At 38.5% G+C, this 17,569-nt stretch overlaps 1 protein-coding gene across 1 annotated transcript in view; it reads right to left on the bottom strand.

Moving 5' to 3' along the window:
* Positions 1-17,569, bottom strand: part of shank1 (SH3 and multiple ankyrin repeat domains 1) — a gene marked incomplete at both ends in the record, with an annotated part of 58,191 nt that overhangs the window by 22,920 nt on the left and 17,702 nt on the right. Inside the window, 10 exons of the mRNA XM_079253199.1 lie at positions 4,988-5,063; positions 7,968-8,081; positions 9,306-9,454; positions 11,565-11,686; positions 12,493-12,662; positions 12,848-12,914; positions 13,948-14,025; positions 14,332-14,448; positions 15,403-15,570; positions 16,207-16,361. Of these exons, the coding sequence (XP_079109325.1) occupies positions 4,988-5,063; positions 7,968-8,081; positions 9,306-9,454; positions 11,565-11,686; positions 12,493-12,662; positions 12,848-12,914; positions 13,948-14,025; positions 14,332-14,448; positions 15,403-15,570; positions 16,207-16,361 (1,216 nt within the window). The remainder of the gene's footprint in view (positions 1-4,987; positions 5,064-7,967; positions 8,082-9,305; positions 9,455-11,564; positions 11,687-12,492; positions 12,663-12,847; positions 12,915-13,947; positions 14,026-14,331; positions 14,449-15,402; positions 15,571-16,206; positions 16,362-17,569) is intronic.

Here is a 17,569-nt window from a genome sequence, read left to right as displayed (position 1 = left end):
CATTTCACCTTATGGCACACATCGCAGGCCGGCAGTAGAACATTATTGCATCGGCTCTTTTGAAAGCACAGCATGGCTGATTCAGGTCAAGAGAGGACAATAAATTGATAAAAGAGACAGAGCAATAGATGAGACAAAAGTCAATATCTGACTAACTTTTACTGACTAGAGAGAGTCCAGAGATGAGACAGGATGCAAAATGGAGGTTGAATTAGCCTGTTAAGGGGTCCTAAAGTAAGAACACCTGTCAAACGTAAGTAGTGGTGCTTGAAAGAATATCTGAACATTGAACATTATCAGTTATCTGTTTTATCGTCAGTATCGCTGTTTTTTCTACCAACTGTCTGAAGATGACTCTAAAACAGTCAATATCTACGAACTAGCATGTTAAAATATCAAACTACAGCAAGAAAAACAACGTTTACACTCCAACACGGTTGTATTTCCATAAAACTCATTTAAACTGAGTTATAGCTTTAAGATCCACATGTTCAGGTTGTGTTAATTATTCTCGGAGTTCAACCTAATCTGTCAAATCTTTCATCATTAAGCATAAAAATCTATAAGTCTGCTTTATGCTATGAAATCATCACGCATGTGCAGACTTTTTTTTTTTTTTTTTTTACTGATTAATAACTTCTTTTTGCTGTGATCTCATTACTGTTTCTGAAACTTCTCATATTATAAGTAACACATGGGAAGTCTGACTTATTGTGTTTTAATAGTGTCAACAAATCAGACTTCTTGTTGATTAAATCAATTTAAACAATAGTTGGTTGTTTCTTACTGTAAACTACAGCAGGAAAAACAACATTTACAACCCAACACGGTTATGTTTCCATAAAACTCATTTAAACTGTGTTACAGCTTTAAAATCCACATGTTCAGGGAGTGTTAATTATTCTCTGAGTTTAACCTAATCTTATCAAGCATAAAAAACTATTAGTCTGCTTTATGTTATGAAATCATCACACATGTGCAGAGATTTTTTCTTTTTTTTTTTTTTTAAGCTAATTGGTAACTTCTTTTTGCTATGATCTCATTACAGTTTCAGAAGCTTCTTATATTATGAGTAACACATGGGAAGTCTGGCTTATTCTTGATTAAATTAATTAAAAAAAAAACTAGTTGATGGTTGTTTTTACTGTAAATGGTTCATATGGATACAGACATCAGGGTTTATCTAAGTAAACAACTTTCTAAGCTGATGACACCTCCTGCTGAGTGCAGAAAAGAATACATCTATCTTCATCCGTTTTTAAACCCTGGATGCCTTCTTTCATTCATGCTCTTCATCCTTCTTTCCCATCCTCCTCACCCTTTTGAGTGCCCTTCACTGTCTGACCTCCAGATGGAGACACCACAGGGAAGTGAGGGTGATAGAAAGAAAATTAAAAAGTACAGGGGGGTTCGCAATACCGTGATGAATAGAAAGCGAGGGAGGGATGCAGAGATGGTTGAGAGATCTGGCCAATTACAGTGAGATGAAAGGAGGAATAGGTGAGATATTACATGTAGTGATAAAGGCTGTGAAAGTGGGCCCATGTGAGGGCGGCTCTGAGTCAGCCATGCCCGCCTGCCTGGCCAAACAAACAGTCTCAAGCTCGATTTACGCTGCAACACAGCTTTAATTATCGATGATATGTGCTGCCGCGTGTGGAAAAGCATATGTGTGTGAGCTGGTTGAGTGTGTTGCTTGCATGAAATGTCACTGTTGATGAAAAGCATGTTAATAATATATGATACGGAGGGGATAAGTGTGAGAGGAGCAGAGTCAGAGGCAGTGATTAGTAAAAAAAACATATATATATATATATATATATATATATATATATATATATATATATATACATATATATATATATATATATATATATATATATATATATATATATATATATATATATATATATATATATATATATATATATATATATATATGTATACACAGAAAAAATGTCTAAACTGAAGGGTTACAAGAATGATAAAATCTGGAAAGAGATGGATAGAAAGCTGCAGTTTGGTGAAATAATAAAAGATACTGGAAATTATTTTATTTCTGTGAAAACAGTCTATTTTGCTTCAGCAAAAAAACATCCATTTTCATCGCTGCTTGGTCCAATTAAAAGGTTGCAGGGACACTGGAGCCTATCCCAGCAATCACTGGGCGAGAGGTGGAGTACACCCCAGACAGGTCGCCAGTCCATCGTAGGCAAAATAACACATTAGAAGAAAATGAACCTAAATTAGTTTAAACTAATAAAGAAAAATCAATGAAAGCTTGTAAAAAGCTGAATATATGAACGCTCTTATGCAAACAAGTGTCTCCAGACATTATCTGAGATTTTATCATCTCCTGCTCATTTAATTTCTTATTCCTTGTCTGACCTGTTGTTTTATTAAGTTATTTATTTCTCTTTTATCTGTTTTATTCTGTTGTTATTTTGGCTGATTGTGTACAGCACTTTGTTTCAACTCTAGTTGTTTTAAAGGGCTTCATAAATAAAGCTGAGTAGAGTTGAGTTGAGTTGAGTTGAGTTGAGTCTAGTTGAGTTGAGTTGAATTTATTGCCCATATACACCTTGTATCCTCGTATCAAACATGTAGATCAGGCTTGTTTTTCTTGGTTTTAACTTAGCTGTTTGGTAGATAAATAACTCCTACAGAAACCATGATTCTGTAAAATGTAAACAACAAATCTAGTTTCTGAGTATTTTCATCTGATGAAGATCCGTGTAGCTAATATGACTCCAAATGAGATAAAACTGCACGTGTATGGTCAGAAATCTGGATTCTTACATCTAAACCAGGATGTACTTTTAAACAGCATATTAGTCTTCACATAAACACTGTCTTTAAGGTAATTTTCTTCTTACTATCTGTTAAATTAGTCTGTTTTTTGTAAAATACTATAGAAGAATTGATCTTTTCACTAAAAGTTTAAATAGTTGCCCACATTGTTGCATTATTGCCATTTCACAGTGATGCATATTCTTATCACAACAGCAGGTAAGAGAGCAAAACTCTTTGAGAAGTTGATGATAAGAGCTGATGCAAATAAAAAGTGAACAGAGACTGTTACTACATTGTACATAGGAAGATGATGGAGGAATGGACCTGAGACTATGTTGATAGGTTGTTTTTGTCCACCAGCTGTTAGACACAGGAGCTGGCTCAACAAAATGTAATCAAACGCTAACCTCCATATCGGGCGATATCAACCGTGTTGTTTACACCCTAACATTTGGCTGCTCTCTTCAGTTACAAGCAAAGTAGACAAGCAAGTGTGTAAACAATTAAGCTCACAACAGAGCCGGTTGCTTACTGGAAAATGAGGTTAAAAAGCAAGCACATTTCTGGCCTTAGGCCTAAACATAAACTATTCATACCAGCTAGGCTACCGTACTGGGAAAAAAAAAATAAAGTAAAGAAATCATGCTACAATCCAAAGCCAAAAGTCTTGCTTTATGTACACAACACAACGCTACTGCAAAAAATCAGTAGGAACCAAACCTCTGAAAGGACTTTCCCTGACAGCATATGGATAATATACAACTTGTACTTTACAAACAACAAATTTGACAAAAGTGTCACAATGTGCGGAGTTAAAACTACATAAAATAAATAACATAAAAGAGGACATTAAAATGTAAATAATAGATCAACAAACATCTAAAATATGGTTTTAAAAATACTCTTGTGTGCAGAAAGTGGGTTAGTGACCACAGCTTAAAGGAGGGGAATCCTACAGCAATCAGGGTTTTGTTTTTATACTGTATGTAGTCTGTACAGGTACAATATCTGGAAAGCAAGTAAACTTTATATATCCCCATTTTATACTGACAGAAAGCTTGTTAAAACCAGTTGCCCTTTAAGAAGGAATATCTGTGTAAGACTGCATGTTGATAAAGTTGCAGTGGGTGGATGACTAACTGTAATAACTAAAAATGAACCAATAATTTCAGCTGCTGTTCAGGCATTATTTATGGCCGATCCCACGGCACAGTAATACATATGCATTACCTAAGATTGCCTGGTCACTGAGGTCAGTTATGATCATCTGGTGATTTTATAACACTGTTAACACAGAGGCATTTCAGATTTAATCATCAAAGTGGTTTGAAAGGACCAAAACAGCTTCTTCCACCCTTAAATATAACTTAACGAAGCAGCATTGGAGACCAAAAGCACACAGACAACTAAGAAGCTCAATGCAAAATCCAATATGGCAAAAAGGCTCCTGTCTGCTTAGTTTAACTTCACAGTAACAACTAGTCAAAACAAAGCTGTTAAACCTCTGCCTTGAGGATGACTCCACGATAAAAAGCAGGCATATCAGGCGGCGAACCCTCACACATCGTCGTTCTTCTGGATGAATCACTCGCAGCACATAGCATCACACAAATCAAAGTATCACTGGAACCTATGAATCATCTTATCTGGGGAGAAGTATACTGTATGTAATCGTGTAAACAAATCCTCTGCCAGCATGTGCTGCTGTACCAACAGTGAAGCAGCAGGGTCAAAATGAAAAAGCTGTCAGCTTGAGTTCCAGTTCCTGCTGCTACGACGCACCAGTCACATCATCCACTTCAATAAAGTACTTAACCTCTGATCTCATGACAAGACCTGCTCAGACACGAATAATGTAAACCAGGAGTGGTCACGGTAAAACCGTCAAGTACTGTAACAAGGATAGGTTAGATCAGTCTGGCTCTCATCTTACACTAAGTAGCTATCTGATGCTACTTTAGTCGGTGCAAGTGCCCAGAAGTGTTTTTGTGTTCAGCTTTAATGCACCTCTGGCATGTAAAGTGCCACTTTGTAATAACCTCTGCTACTCGTCCTCTGAGAAGTCATTGTGAATTGGGTCATTGGGTACCATGGGTAGTTTTCACACACAGCTCTGCAGCTGTATCTGAAACCTGCGTAGCTGACTGTTGAGTGACGTCTGATTAGTTAGGTCACAGCTAAGTGACGCTTTTACCTGGGAGCATCAAAGCTGTCGTAGGATCCCACAGTGTAATGGCGAAACAACCTTTTGGCTCGTTCTCCACGACTCTCTGAAACACAAACACACAGAGACGTTAATTTGGTCAGACTGTTTAGTACTGTTCAGTATCATTAATGTCATCACTGCAGTTATTATGACACGAGCATCTTTGCTCAACAAGTGACTTTTTTCCTGGTCATCAGTAACTTAAAGCTGCTCTACATACATTTCCAACTTTAAAAAACAAACACTACTATCACTTTAAGAATATATGAAGGGTAATAGATCTGATGGTGCAGCCGGACCCGGAAAAACAAGTCCATACTTTCATCTTTAGTTAGCTTGATTACTGTAACAGGGTCTTCAAAGGTCAACCTAAAAGATCTATTAGACTGCAGCTCATTCAGAACTCTAGTGCTCAAGTCCTCACAGAGACCACTGAGTTCAAGTTTCTATGCTCCACATGTCTGGAACTAACTCCCATAAAGCCTCAGATCAGCTGAAACACTCACTGGCTTCAAGACCCACATGTTCTCAGCTTCATTTCAATAAGTTTAATTTAAAAATCCAAATCTGCTCTTTTTCTTTTAAACTGGAGTTTTTAAACATGATCATGTTTTTAATTCCTGTCCTCTCCACCCCAACCAGTCGAGGCAGATGGCTGCCCTCCCAGAGCCAGGTTCTGCTGGAGGTTTTTTCCTTCCCACTGTCGCCTCATGCATGCTCAGGATGGGGGATTAGATCAAAGTCAAGATTGGATGCAATCAGTTGGTTTCTATTATAGGGTATGTATGAATTGGCTTGAAATGATGCATTTGTAAAGTGCCCTGTGACAACATTGTTGTGAAGTGGCGCTATATAAATAAAGCTGAATTGAATGAATGTTACCCAATGTTATTTCCTTTTCCTTTCTACTTTTTAATTTTAAATTATGCTTCTTAGTTTCTAACATTTTAATGTCTCTGTAAAGCACTTTGGATCATCCTGTTGTTGAATTGTGCTCAACAAATTAACTTGCCTTGACTTCCCTGAAGCTCTGTTTCTGAGTCCTTTGGATGGTATGCTGACATTCTTCATGCACATTCCTGGGACTGTTGTACCCCTATTTCATCCCATGTGTAAGAAACTGTATATAACTTCTTTTTCTGTCCAGCACATCACTTAACTGTTGCATTTTGCTTTAAAGAATCTCTACTGAACTATTGGCACATTTTCTGAGTGACATGCCCTCTGTCTTACATCCTACCTTTACTCTGAGCTCTCTCCAGCCAGTAAAAGTTAGTATGAGACTCGTGGCGTTTCTTGCTCTGTCCCTTTCTCTCTTTCTTTTTCTCCGTGAATTTCCTTTTGCATTTCTTTGATCCTTGGTCATGATGTGCTTTCAAAACAACCAGTGTGTTTATATTTATTTGCGAGCACGTGACACAATGTGTGAAGCTAAAGTCAGTGGTAACGTGATATAGCGTCCACGAAGCAAAGGTCATGAAATGTGGTTTCTTAGTATCTGGAAGATACATTGTAAATGTCACTGTGCCAGCAACACAAGTCAGAATACCACACTTCTAAGCTCAGAAAGTTTCACAGTGCTACATTGAAGGAGTGTGTCACATGGTAGCAACTGGATATCAACACATTGGGTACGGTTACATGACATTTTTTTAATCCGGAATTAACGTATTCTCTGACGAGTTTACATGAAAATAATAATTACAAATGGAGGTTTACATGAAACACGTCCTCACTTAATTCCTCTTTAGAGCAGTGGCTTGGGAAGGGTTTGGATTGGACAGAACGCGCACGTGACGTATGACGTATACTGGAAATAAAAAAAGTTGGCTCCCTGCTTCTCGTCTTTTCTGTCATAACTTGTAAAAAACACCTACCAGTTTCGCTGCTGTTTTCATTTTAATTTAGAAGTACCTGCTCAACACGAGCATACTACTTCACTTTTTGCAGCAACTGAGAAGAAGAAGAAGAAAGATAGACCACCGAACGCTGGAGGCAAAACAACGCACGTCATTGGGACAGGACAAGGTAACGAGCATGCGTAGAACAACCGGAATTAACTTAAAGTGGAATTAAGGTTTACATGACAGAGGAATTAAATGGTTCAGAATTAAAATGTCGATAAACCAGCCACTTACATTGGAATTAAATTTAATTCCAAATAGAAATTTGAATTAGGATTTAAGTGTTTAAGCTGTCCAGGGTGTACCCTGCCTTACGCCCACAGACTGCTGGGCTAGGCTCCAGCTTCCCCACGACCCTTCATTGGACTAAGCAGTTAGGAAAATGAACGAATGAATGAAATAGTGTTTTCATGGTCATTTTTCATCAGTTTTAAGCGGAATAACCTTTTTTTTCAGAATTAAACAGAAATTAAAACTCCCATGTAAACATAGCGATTGTCATTTAATATGCAACATTGTTGAGACAATATCCAAGCAAGCAAAGAAAAGTAAGATTCAATTCAATTCAGCTTTATTTGTATAGCTGAATTAAATTAGGAAGAAAAAGAGCAAAATATGAGACAAAAGTCAAAATCTGACTGACTTTTAGAAGCTGGAGTTCAGAGGCAGAATACAAATCAGAAGTTGAATGAACCTTTATTAGGAGGCACCAGTTTGTGAAAATCTGTAGAGCAGAATTAAAACTTATGTCATAAAAATATGTATGTTCCTTCAGCACTGGTTACTGTACTGAAAACCATATGACTTATATTAATTTTTGACAATACTAGTGTAATGATGGTAGCTAGCCAGCCATCACTGCCCCCCTAGCTGAGATAAAAAGGTTTTTCAAAATTCATGGTCACAAAATAAAACCATCAGCATCAAATCTCACTGCCAGGGCTAGAATGAGGACAATAGACATGTAATAAAGCAGTAATTCAAAACTCTACAATAAGGATGTTTTATGGAATGAAACCATAGTGTGTGTGCATATGCTTATGTGTGAGGTTGGTGGTGATCACCTGATCGGTTGTCTTGGCTTCGAAGCACCACTTCCTCCACACAGTCAGAGGGGAACCAACCTGTGCGACCTCTGACCGTCCCCTCCCAGTACCCGCCCTCGCCAATACTCAACACTAGAGGTTGGAAGCAAGAAACAGCAGTGCATCAAGAAAAGGCAACGCAACATGCGCAAACACACTCATAAACAGACAACAATGAGAAATGAACACACGCACACACAAAAAGACAACATTTAAAGACAGAAAAAAAATACACACACTCACACACATACAGACATGCAAACCTCCTACATACTCACCAAGACATACATACCTGGCGACACCTTAGACTCACTCACAAACACACACATATTCATACCTGCAGACATCAAATACAAACATATGTGGAGACCTTACACTCGTGTTAGGGCATGGCCATTTTACAAACTCATGTGAAGACTCTTGGATCTGGTTGGTGTCTGAGTGACACATACTTCACCATTTCAGTTCAGACTTCCCATTAGTCCTGATAAAGTCACTATGTCCTCATTGGATGATGAATAGCTAAAATGTTAGCCTCTAGCAGTCCATCCATCTGTGGTTGTGGGGTGGGTGGTGGAATAGGAAGAGGGGTGTTGGCTTGCACAAACAGAACTGATTCTACTTTCATTACTAAAAATAAACTGGAAGGTGTTCCAGAGCTAAAAGAAAGGAAATTTTTCTCTTAAATCAATCTTATGGTGAGGAGTAAAACTTAAGTGGAATGCTCAGTGTTCTTTATTTATTAGCAAGCATTTGTTTGACATACAAAACCTCGATTGTTCAAAGCCGAATGCTAATATGTGGTCGTGGGATATTTGCCAAGGTATTAGCTAATGCTAGGTAGATAACTAAATGCCATTAGGCTGCAGCATCTGGCTTTGTTTCCAAAATACCTTATCAGTTAGCTAAATGGTGTTAGCTTAAAAGCTGTTCATTTAATCAAACCTCTGAAATTGTTAAATCTCAGCAGTCAGCAGCTTGTATAAGGAACTTTTTGGGGTGATGCCAAACCCCTCTCAAGACACTGGCTGCAGCACATGTAACCTTGCGTTATATGTTATCTTATATCTGTGTGAATTCGGTCCGTTTACGAGAATGAATTTGTCAGATGCTCTATTTATAGACAACTTGTTTCATTTTTTGCAAGTATCTTTCTGCACACCTCTGGTTAAGAGAGCAGAGCCTCACTAACAGCCATGTTGATACCATGTAAAGAGACAAAATTACAACCTCCTAGCCAGGAAGACTAAATGCGGTGTATGTTCAGCACACACAAATGCAAGCTGGGGACTTTGACATGAAAACACTCATAGTCACCTTTGACCCTGTCTCCCTTATTGAAGCTAATTTCTCGCTCCCCCTGTGCTGAGTGTGATCGAGTAGCTACAAAGACTCGTCCTGGGACGGCGCTGTACAGGCGTCTCCGCTGGCCTGCAGTTTGTACAGTGGTGGTGACAGTGGCAGGGCTGGAAGAAAGAAGAAATAGAGGGGTTAGATGATGTAAAACTATGATTCTTAATTCCCTATATGTGATTGATCATCAGTCCTACTACGAAATTTAATGCACAAAACAACACTTTCTGCAGCCTGCATTACAAATAGATATTGTCAGCTTTTGCTCTTTAAGCCCCACTATGAAAGAAAATTGTTCAGAACTTACATACAGATGTGGACAAAATTGTTGGTACCCTTCAGTCAATAAAAGAAAAACTCACAATGGTCTCAGAAAGAAGTTGAATCTGACAAAAGTACTAATAAATAAAAATTCTATGATATTTAACCAATGACAATCAGACATTGCTTTTCAACCATGCTTCAACAGAATTATATAAAAAATAAACTCATGAAACAGGTCTAGACAAAATTCTGGTACCCTTAAACTTAATATTTTGTTGCACAACCTTTTGAGGCAATCACTGCTATCAAACATTTTCTGTAATTGTCAGTAAGAGTTCTGCCCCTCTCAGCAGGTATTTTGGCCCATTCCTTATGAGCAAACTTCCCCAGTTGTCTCAAGTTTGAAGGGAGCCTATTCCAGGTGCCATGTTTCAGCTCCTTCCAAAGATGCACAGTAGGATTTAGGTCAGGGCTCATAGAGGCCCCTTTAGAATAGTCCAATGATTTCCTCTTAGCCATTCTTGGGTGTTTTTAGCTGTGTGATTTGGCTCATTTTCCTGTTGCAAGACCCATGACCTTTCAACTGAGACCAAGCTTTCTGACACTGGCCAACACATTTCTCTCTAGAGTCCCATGATAGTCTTGAGATTTCATTGCACCTGCACTGATACAAGACATTCTGTGCCAGATGCAGCAAAGCAGCCCCAGAACATGACAGAGGCTACTCCATGTACAGTAGGGACAGTGTTCTTTTCTTCATATGCTCATTTTTCCATTGGCTGATGTGGCAAAAAGTTCAAATTTGGTCTCATCTGTCCACAGGACGTTCTCCCACAAGCTTTGTGGCTTGTCAACACGTAGTTTAGCAAATTCCCATCTGGCTTTTTTTATGGTTTGTTTTAAACAATGGTGTCCTCCTTGGTTGTCTCCCATTAAGTCCACTTTGGCTCAAAAAACGACGGATGGTCCAATCCTACACTAATGTTCCTTGAGCTTGAAGTGCACCTTTAATATCTTTACAAGTCTTTATGGGCACTTTTGTTACCATTCCTATTGACGGTCTCTTTGATTTGTCATCAATGTTCCTCCTGCAGCCACATCCAGGGAGGTTAGCTACAGTCCCAAGGATCTTAGATTTCTGAGTAATATGTGCAGCTGTAGTCACAGGAACATCAGGCTGCTTGGAGATAGTCTGATAGCCTTTTCCTTCAACATGCTTGTCTACAATTTTTCTTTCTAATCTAATGAGACAACTCTTTCCTTTGCTTCCTCTGGTCCATGTTGAGTGTGGTATACACCATGTCACCAAACAGCACAGTGACAACTTGTAGCCTGACATGTAGGCCCAATGACTCATTACAAGATTGTAGATGTCTGCGTGCTGCTAATTAGTCGACACATCTTGGATTAATGTGTCCCTTTGTGAACATTATTTTCAGCCTTTTATAGGGGTCGTTATATTTGTCCAGGCCTGTTTCATGAGTTTTGTTTTTTTTTTGTTTTTTTTTACATAATTCTCTTGAAGCCTGGTTGAAAAGCAAAGTCTGACTTTCATTGGTTTCATTTCATAGAGCGAGTAAAGCTTCTTTGTCACTACCTGGCAAAAAAACGTAAATTCGCCATGTGGATGGGCACAGAGCCTATTTTGCTAAACTATCTGATGGTGGTCGCATATGAATAAATAAAATATTATGAATTTGTAAATTGTAGAAACTGAATGCATTTAATATTTGGTTCGTGCAGACTTCCACTGTAAGAAGCTTTATAATGTGACTTCAGATTTCTGCTAATTGATCAAAGCTATAAGACTTTAACTCCAATAATCCACCTTGAAACATTTTAAGCACTGTTTAAAGATGAGCATACGCCAGGATGACAGTCTCATAAGAACTTTAACTTGCTCATATGAACCAACTATATTCTTTAAAGAGGAAGAGAGTCCTCATGCTCTCCTCTTACCCCTGTCTCCGACTCTGCCTGCTTCGGTCCTCCTTGTCTCCGATCCTCCCTCGGGACGGGGAGCGTGTCCTTGCTCCTCTGGGACTGCTAGAGCTCCTCAGGGCTCCTGTGTGTTTATAACCCTATGACAGTCAATAAAAGAAAAAGAAAGGTGAGAAAATATACTTAATGTACAGTACAAGTCTACTTATGTTTGCAATAGTCCTAGTATTTTATTAATATCCACTCTGATTACTGGATATAACTTCAGTGCTATTAAGGGCCTTTGCACAGCTTAAGTTTCTCTAAAATACCAACAGACTATTATTATTATTATTATTTTTAAGTTCAAATTACCACTGCTTCTTAATTATTTCCTGTTACATTCCAAGTTATTAATAAAATATGCACGCCCATTCATCCATCCATCCATCCATCCAATCCATCCATCCATCCATCCATCCATCCAATCCATCTTCTTCATCCTGTTTAAGGTAATGGGCGATTTGAGTCTATTCCAGCTGACATTGGGTGAAAGGTGCCAGCACACCCTGAACAGGTTACCAGCCCATCTCAAGGATTACACATAGGGACACACAACCAACACACTCAGATCCATACCTATGTTCACTTCTGAATTGCCAATTAGCCTAAAGTGCAGAGCTTTGGGGGCTCTGGGAGAAAAGCAGAGCACTCTCAGCAAACCTCTGCAGGCTAGAGAGAAACCATCACCAGATTGTTTGTGGAAAAGCAAATGGTGAAATCCATCTATAATGTCTCTTTGTGCAAATAAATGTAAATTCATTTTAACTTTAACACTTTGATTCATTTTAATTCGTTCATTTTAACCTGAGAATCATGAGCATTGTGTGATTTGGTTAAAGCATCAACTGTTTCTATGATGACCTGTGTAGCTTCGTCAGTATCAGAACTGAAACGGATCACATACCTGCACAGAGACAATGTTGGTGGTTGGTGCGTTGGGCACTGCCATCCAGTCTGGAAGGTTCATGCTGCTGTCGCTGTTGGCCCGAAGGAAGGGGTGAGGGTGAGGTACTGTCAGAGTCCGGGTGCTCTCCCGCCTCTGGGGAGCGTACTTCGGAGACTCCACAAAGGGAACTGGGGAGTGAGTAGAAACAGAAAAACTGTGAATTCCCTTTTTTGAAAAATTTACATAGTAGCTTTTTTTGCATACCAGCTTGGAAACGCATGCCTTTGTTGTAAATATTCCTCATATATATATTGTTTTCTTTATCATGAGCACGCTTTACAGAACCTCACATATTTCTGAGTTCAGAGCTTACCCACATCTGTATCCCGATGGTTTTTAATTATTTCTCCCAGTTCAAAATGGCCAGACATTACAGCCACCTGACAAAAAAGCAGAACAGACACAGGAGAACAAATCAAAATCAAGTTTGATCTGTGAGGTCACATTGGAGAGTTTACATATTTTTGGCTTAAAAAGGATTTAACCTATTAATTAAAAAAAAAAAAAAGTCTTGTAGGTCTACAGTATTTAAAAACTGCATGTAAGAGGGAAATTGTTTTCCTACAGAGGAAATCACTGTGTCAGTACCCTTCACAACTTGTTTTAAACACACGAGGCAATGACTTTCACCACCCTTTTCCATATATAATGCTGGTTTAAAAGGAGCCAGACCAGACATCACAGTCTGCTGCTACACACTTACCCTGTCAGCTCTAATTTTCTTTTGTCTTAATTTCTCAGATTGTGTCCCATCTGGTGTTCCTCTGTCATCATGATAATTTTATGTGATGCCGTAACTGCCTTCTCTATCTGTTCAGCCTTCAAAGCTTCTCTCACGTGTTTCCTGTGCTGAATTTCTCTTTGTTTAGTTTTTTTTTTTATTCATTTTATTGGCTATTGGATTGTGGGCAGCTGGCCAAGAGATGCACAATTAGCCATTTGGCTAATGCTGGCACAATTACAACGATGCTAATTAATACTTTTGCTTTTTTGTCAATGTTTTCTAACTTAGATGACTTCTTTGACTATAAAGTCAAACATTAACTATGTTTATTTGTTCTTACAAAGAATAAAGAAGCAAATATCACAGTATCTCATGTGAATACACATTTCTACCACATGTTCACCATGTTTTCTTTCTCCTTATACAGGTCAATACACCATTTGGTTAACCTGATGCTGTGTCCGTGTTGTCTTTGTATGTCTGTTTGCATGTATGTTTATTAAAAAAAAACAAACAAAAAAAAAGACCAAATTGTCTCAGTTGGCTAATAGACACAATGAATGCATCTAGATTTAGAGGTTGCATGCCACCTGGGGCCTCTGTGTGCATTGCCGTACTTTCTGGTAGGTTAACTTAATAGAAGAGCGAATCACCATGTTTAATTACCCAGTCAGGTATTTAAGCCTTACCTGAAAAGGAGTCTGTCCACTGTTATTCTTTGTGTCTTTATTTGCTCCACGGTAAAGCAAAATTCGTGCACAGCTTTCCTGCAGCAAACAATGTTGATTACACATATTTGATGTTAAAAAGATATTTATAAACTCTATTGTATTAACAAATCACATGCAATTTCATGTCATACGTTCATGCAAAAACAATGTTAATATGGAAGAATTATCTCGCTTGTTAAACTAGATCTTTTTCTTTTGCTCATAAAGCATTTATGCATTGATACTGAATATATTGAAGCACACTTTTTTGGCTTAAAGTTTTAAGCTAATAAAGCTTTTATAAAACCCAAATATCAGAAAATTAAATGTGTTACAGCATCTGAACTGCTTGGAATGAAATACCTTGTTGTATAAAGCACAGATATGCAAGGCAGTGTTTCCAGAGGCATTCTGGGAGGAGGAATCGGCCCCGTAGAAAAGGAGATGCTCCAGATGCTGCGAATTTCCATTTTGGCAGGCCTGTTCATCCACGTGGAGGAGAAGTGGAAAGAGAGAAAAAAAAGGGCATGGGGATGCACCGAAAGAAAAAGAAATATGAGTGAAAAGACAAGGCGTACCAAAATGTGAAAGTAGAAAGATTTATGTGGATGTTTAATAAAGAGAAGAGATAAGCAAACAAGAATAAAGAAGAGACAGTGACACCGAGAGATACACAAGGTGAGAGTTATAAAATGACACTGGCTTTAATTAACACCACCTCCAAACTCAAAGGGCGAGGAAACAGCGAGATAACACAAGTGAGATGCAATAATAATGAGCGTTAGAACAACTGGAACCTTCATTATATGGACACAAATACAGCCACATTGTGATTAGACATCAAAACTAAACACAGAGGATGTTTTTGCTTTCTTTTTCAGTCCCATGAGTTTCATCATTAATGTGAAGTCCCTGTTCAGGTTCTGCTTAAAAATTATACTTCAGAAGTCATAATAAATCATTATGAGTCTGATATTGGACTCCAAGTCCCCTTATAAGCATTAATTGCTCATTATTGAACTTACAAGTCAGTTTCAGCTCAACACAGACAGACACACAGACTATGAGATGGACGGTGGCTGGCGAATATAGTTGAAGAAGCAGACAAGGATGACGTTTTGTGATCACACTGAGCTGTACCTTGGTTTTTCTTCTTAACCTTGCCTGTCCTCTTCACATCTGTTATATGAGGCCACAGAAGCGAGATGTGAAAGATGGAGGATGAGGGATGTAGTGTTTCGTGACATGAATGGGGTTTTTTGACGTAGACACACACTGGAACACAAAGTATACCCAGAAGTGATTTGTGCAAACTTCTCATTGGTTTTCTTTAAGAGAGTCTTAATTTGGGCACAAAAGCTTAAACAATCCCCTGAAAGACTCTCACAGTGCTCATTTAAGGTCTTAATCATGCAGTTGCAAACACACACTCACCTGGTGTGTCTCATCCCAGCCGTTCTCGTCCCTGATGCCCAGCTTGGCGCGGTGGTACAGCAGAGTTTCACAGCAGGAGGTGTCGCCCCCTGTCAGCACAGTGTGGTAGAGTGGCGTCAGCCCCCGTCGATCCTTGTAGTCTGGAGATGCACCCAAAGACAGCAGGACCTGCAGGAGGAGACAAGCGTTAAACATGACCTCAAACCAAAGAGGAGTATTTAGTGAGTTGAACATAATGGTGATTTAACTGAGCAGAAAGAATGACAAAAACATGATCGGTCAACCCATCAGGCTGGAAAAATGCATGTATTCATCCAGAGACTGATGTAATCTGTCTTCCAGTTCAGCTGAGTTCCTTCGCTCTGTGGAATACCGGGACCCTGGCAGTATGCAGCTTCCACAATTATCTTCTACTGAATTAGTTTCCCTCCACGAGTCACCTGTATTCTCATTGACACGGAAGCCTAAAATATGGACAAACGCCTAAAATGCAAATGTGCCATAGGCCTTTAAAAGCAGGCAATTTGTTCTTTGTGTGCATTTTCTGCGTGGGTGGGTGTGTGCGTGTGGATCGCTAAACTGGAGGGTCTGTTTATTCTGTCTTCAGCCAGTTTGCTTATGCGGTAACACAAATCGGTATAACAGTGTGTCAATCACGAGGAAAACAGCCATCTTGCACGTATACACAGTTGTGTAGCTGGGAGTTTTCTCCGTTTTGCAGCATGAGAAATGAAAACTCATTATTTTTCAAAGTTAGATCACAACATTTCTATAAAAAGGACAGAAACATGTCTGAGTGTTCACCAGCAGGGCTGTGTGGTGGTGGCCTCGAACAGCCTTGTGTAGCGGTGTGAGTCCATCTTTGGCACGGAAGTCGATATGTGCCCCTCCGTCCACCAGGACCCGGATGGCCTCACCTCCACCTGGCTCACACTGCACTGCCAGGGACAAAGGAGTCTCTGAAGACAGCACACACACAGACAAACACACATTCTGATGATTAGAGGGACTGCTGTGGAGCAGGTAATTCTCATCAGGAGCCAACACGCTTAGTTTGGATTTGCTTTTGGAGAAGATCTGATTTCTTATTTAACATTAAATTTAAAAAAAAAAAGAAAAGGTCACTTACTTTATGATTTTTTTTTTCTTATTTTTAGTTAACCTATTTCTTCAAATAATAACTCTTCTTATTCTTCTTATTGTTATTATTATTATTATTATTATTATTATTATTATTATTATTATCATTATTATTATTGTCATCATTTATTGAATTTCCCTTTGGGGATTAATAAAGTATTTTTCATTTTCATGTAATCTCATTTCCTCATCATTATTATTATTATTATTATTATTATTATTATTATTATTATTATTACTAGAATATAACACAAATAAGCATTAAAAGGTTAAACAAATCAAGTTAAGAAGGAAATTTGTTTTCTTTTTCAAATATTGAGAGTTTTGTCCAGTTTAAATGTTATATCTAATCAGCGTTATGTGACCAAAGTAACAAGCAGTTAAGGTCTGGATTCGGCTGATGGACCGCTGCTTTTAGACCACTATTTTCAGCAGGCAATTTGAGACATGGTGCAGGAACAGACAGTAAGTTGAAAATGATTCCCCTCTGCTCAACTTATTGATTTTTTTCTGACTGCAGTATGTTCAGATTAGAATCAATGAACCTGATAATTGATCAGAAATATCAGTGAAGTGTATTGATGCATGAAAAGCTTCACAGACTGATGCCTGGTCAGTAGTGAAGCAGGTCATGTGACTTATTTTCATATTTATTTCTTCCAAATGTTTGAGGGGAAAAAGTTTCCTTGGAGATTTTTCGATACCGGTTCCACCCTGCGAAAAGCGGTATTATTTTCCTGCCAACGCGCTTACACCTCGCCATTAAGCTGACGTCAAATCCAGCAACAATAAAGTAAATTTTACCCATTTTAATAACAAATGTACCATGATTAATTATATAATTTAGAATATTTCCAGTTTTTCTTTTCTTTTTTGCAAAGAATAAAATAACTGGGAGCGATTTTGATCAGCTTCTGTAAACCACAGTTTGAACTACTGCTGGTCTGAAGGTCCAATGTTATGATGGCATTGATGCAAAACAGACCTTCCTGACAGGAACAAGCAGAAACTACCAGAATTATGTAAC

This window comes from Telmatherina bonti (assembly GCF_933228915.1).
Source record: "Telmatherina bonti genome assembly, chromosome: 14".
In the NCBI taxonomy this organism is placed as follows: domain Eukaryota; kingdom Metazoa; phylum Chordata; class Actinopteri; order Atheriniformes; family Telmatherinidae; genus Telmatherina; species Telmatherina bonti.
The sequence above is the reverse complement of the archived record's forward strand: the minus strand, read 5'-3'. Positions and strand labels throughout refer to the sequence as shown.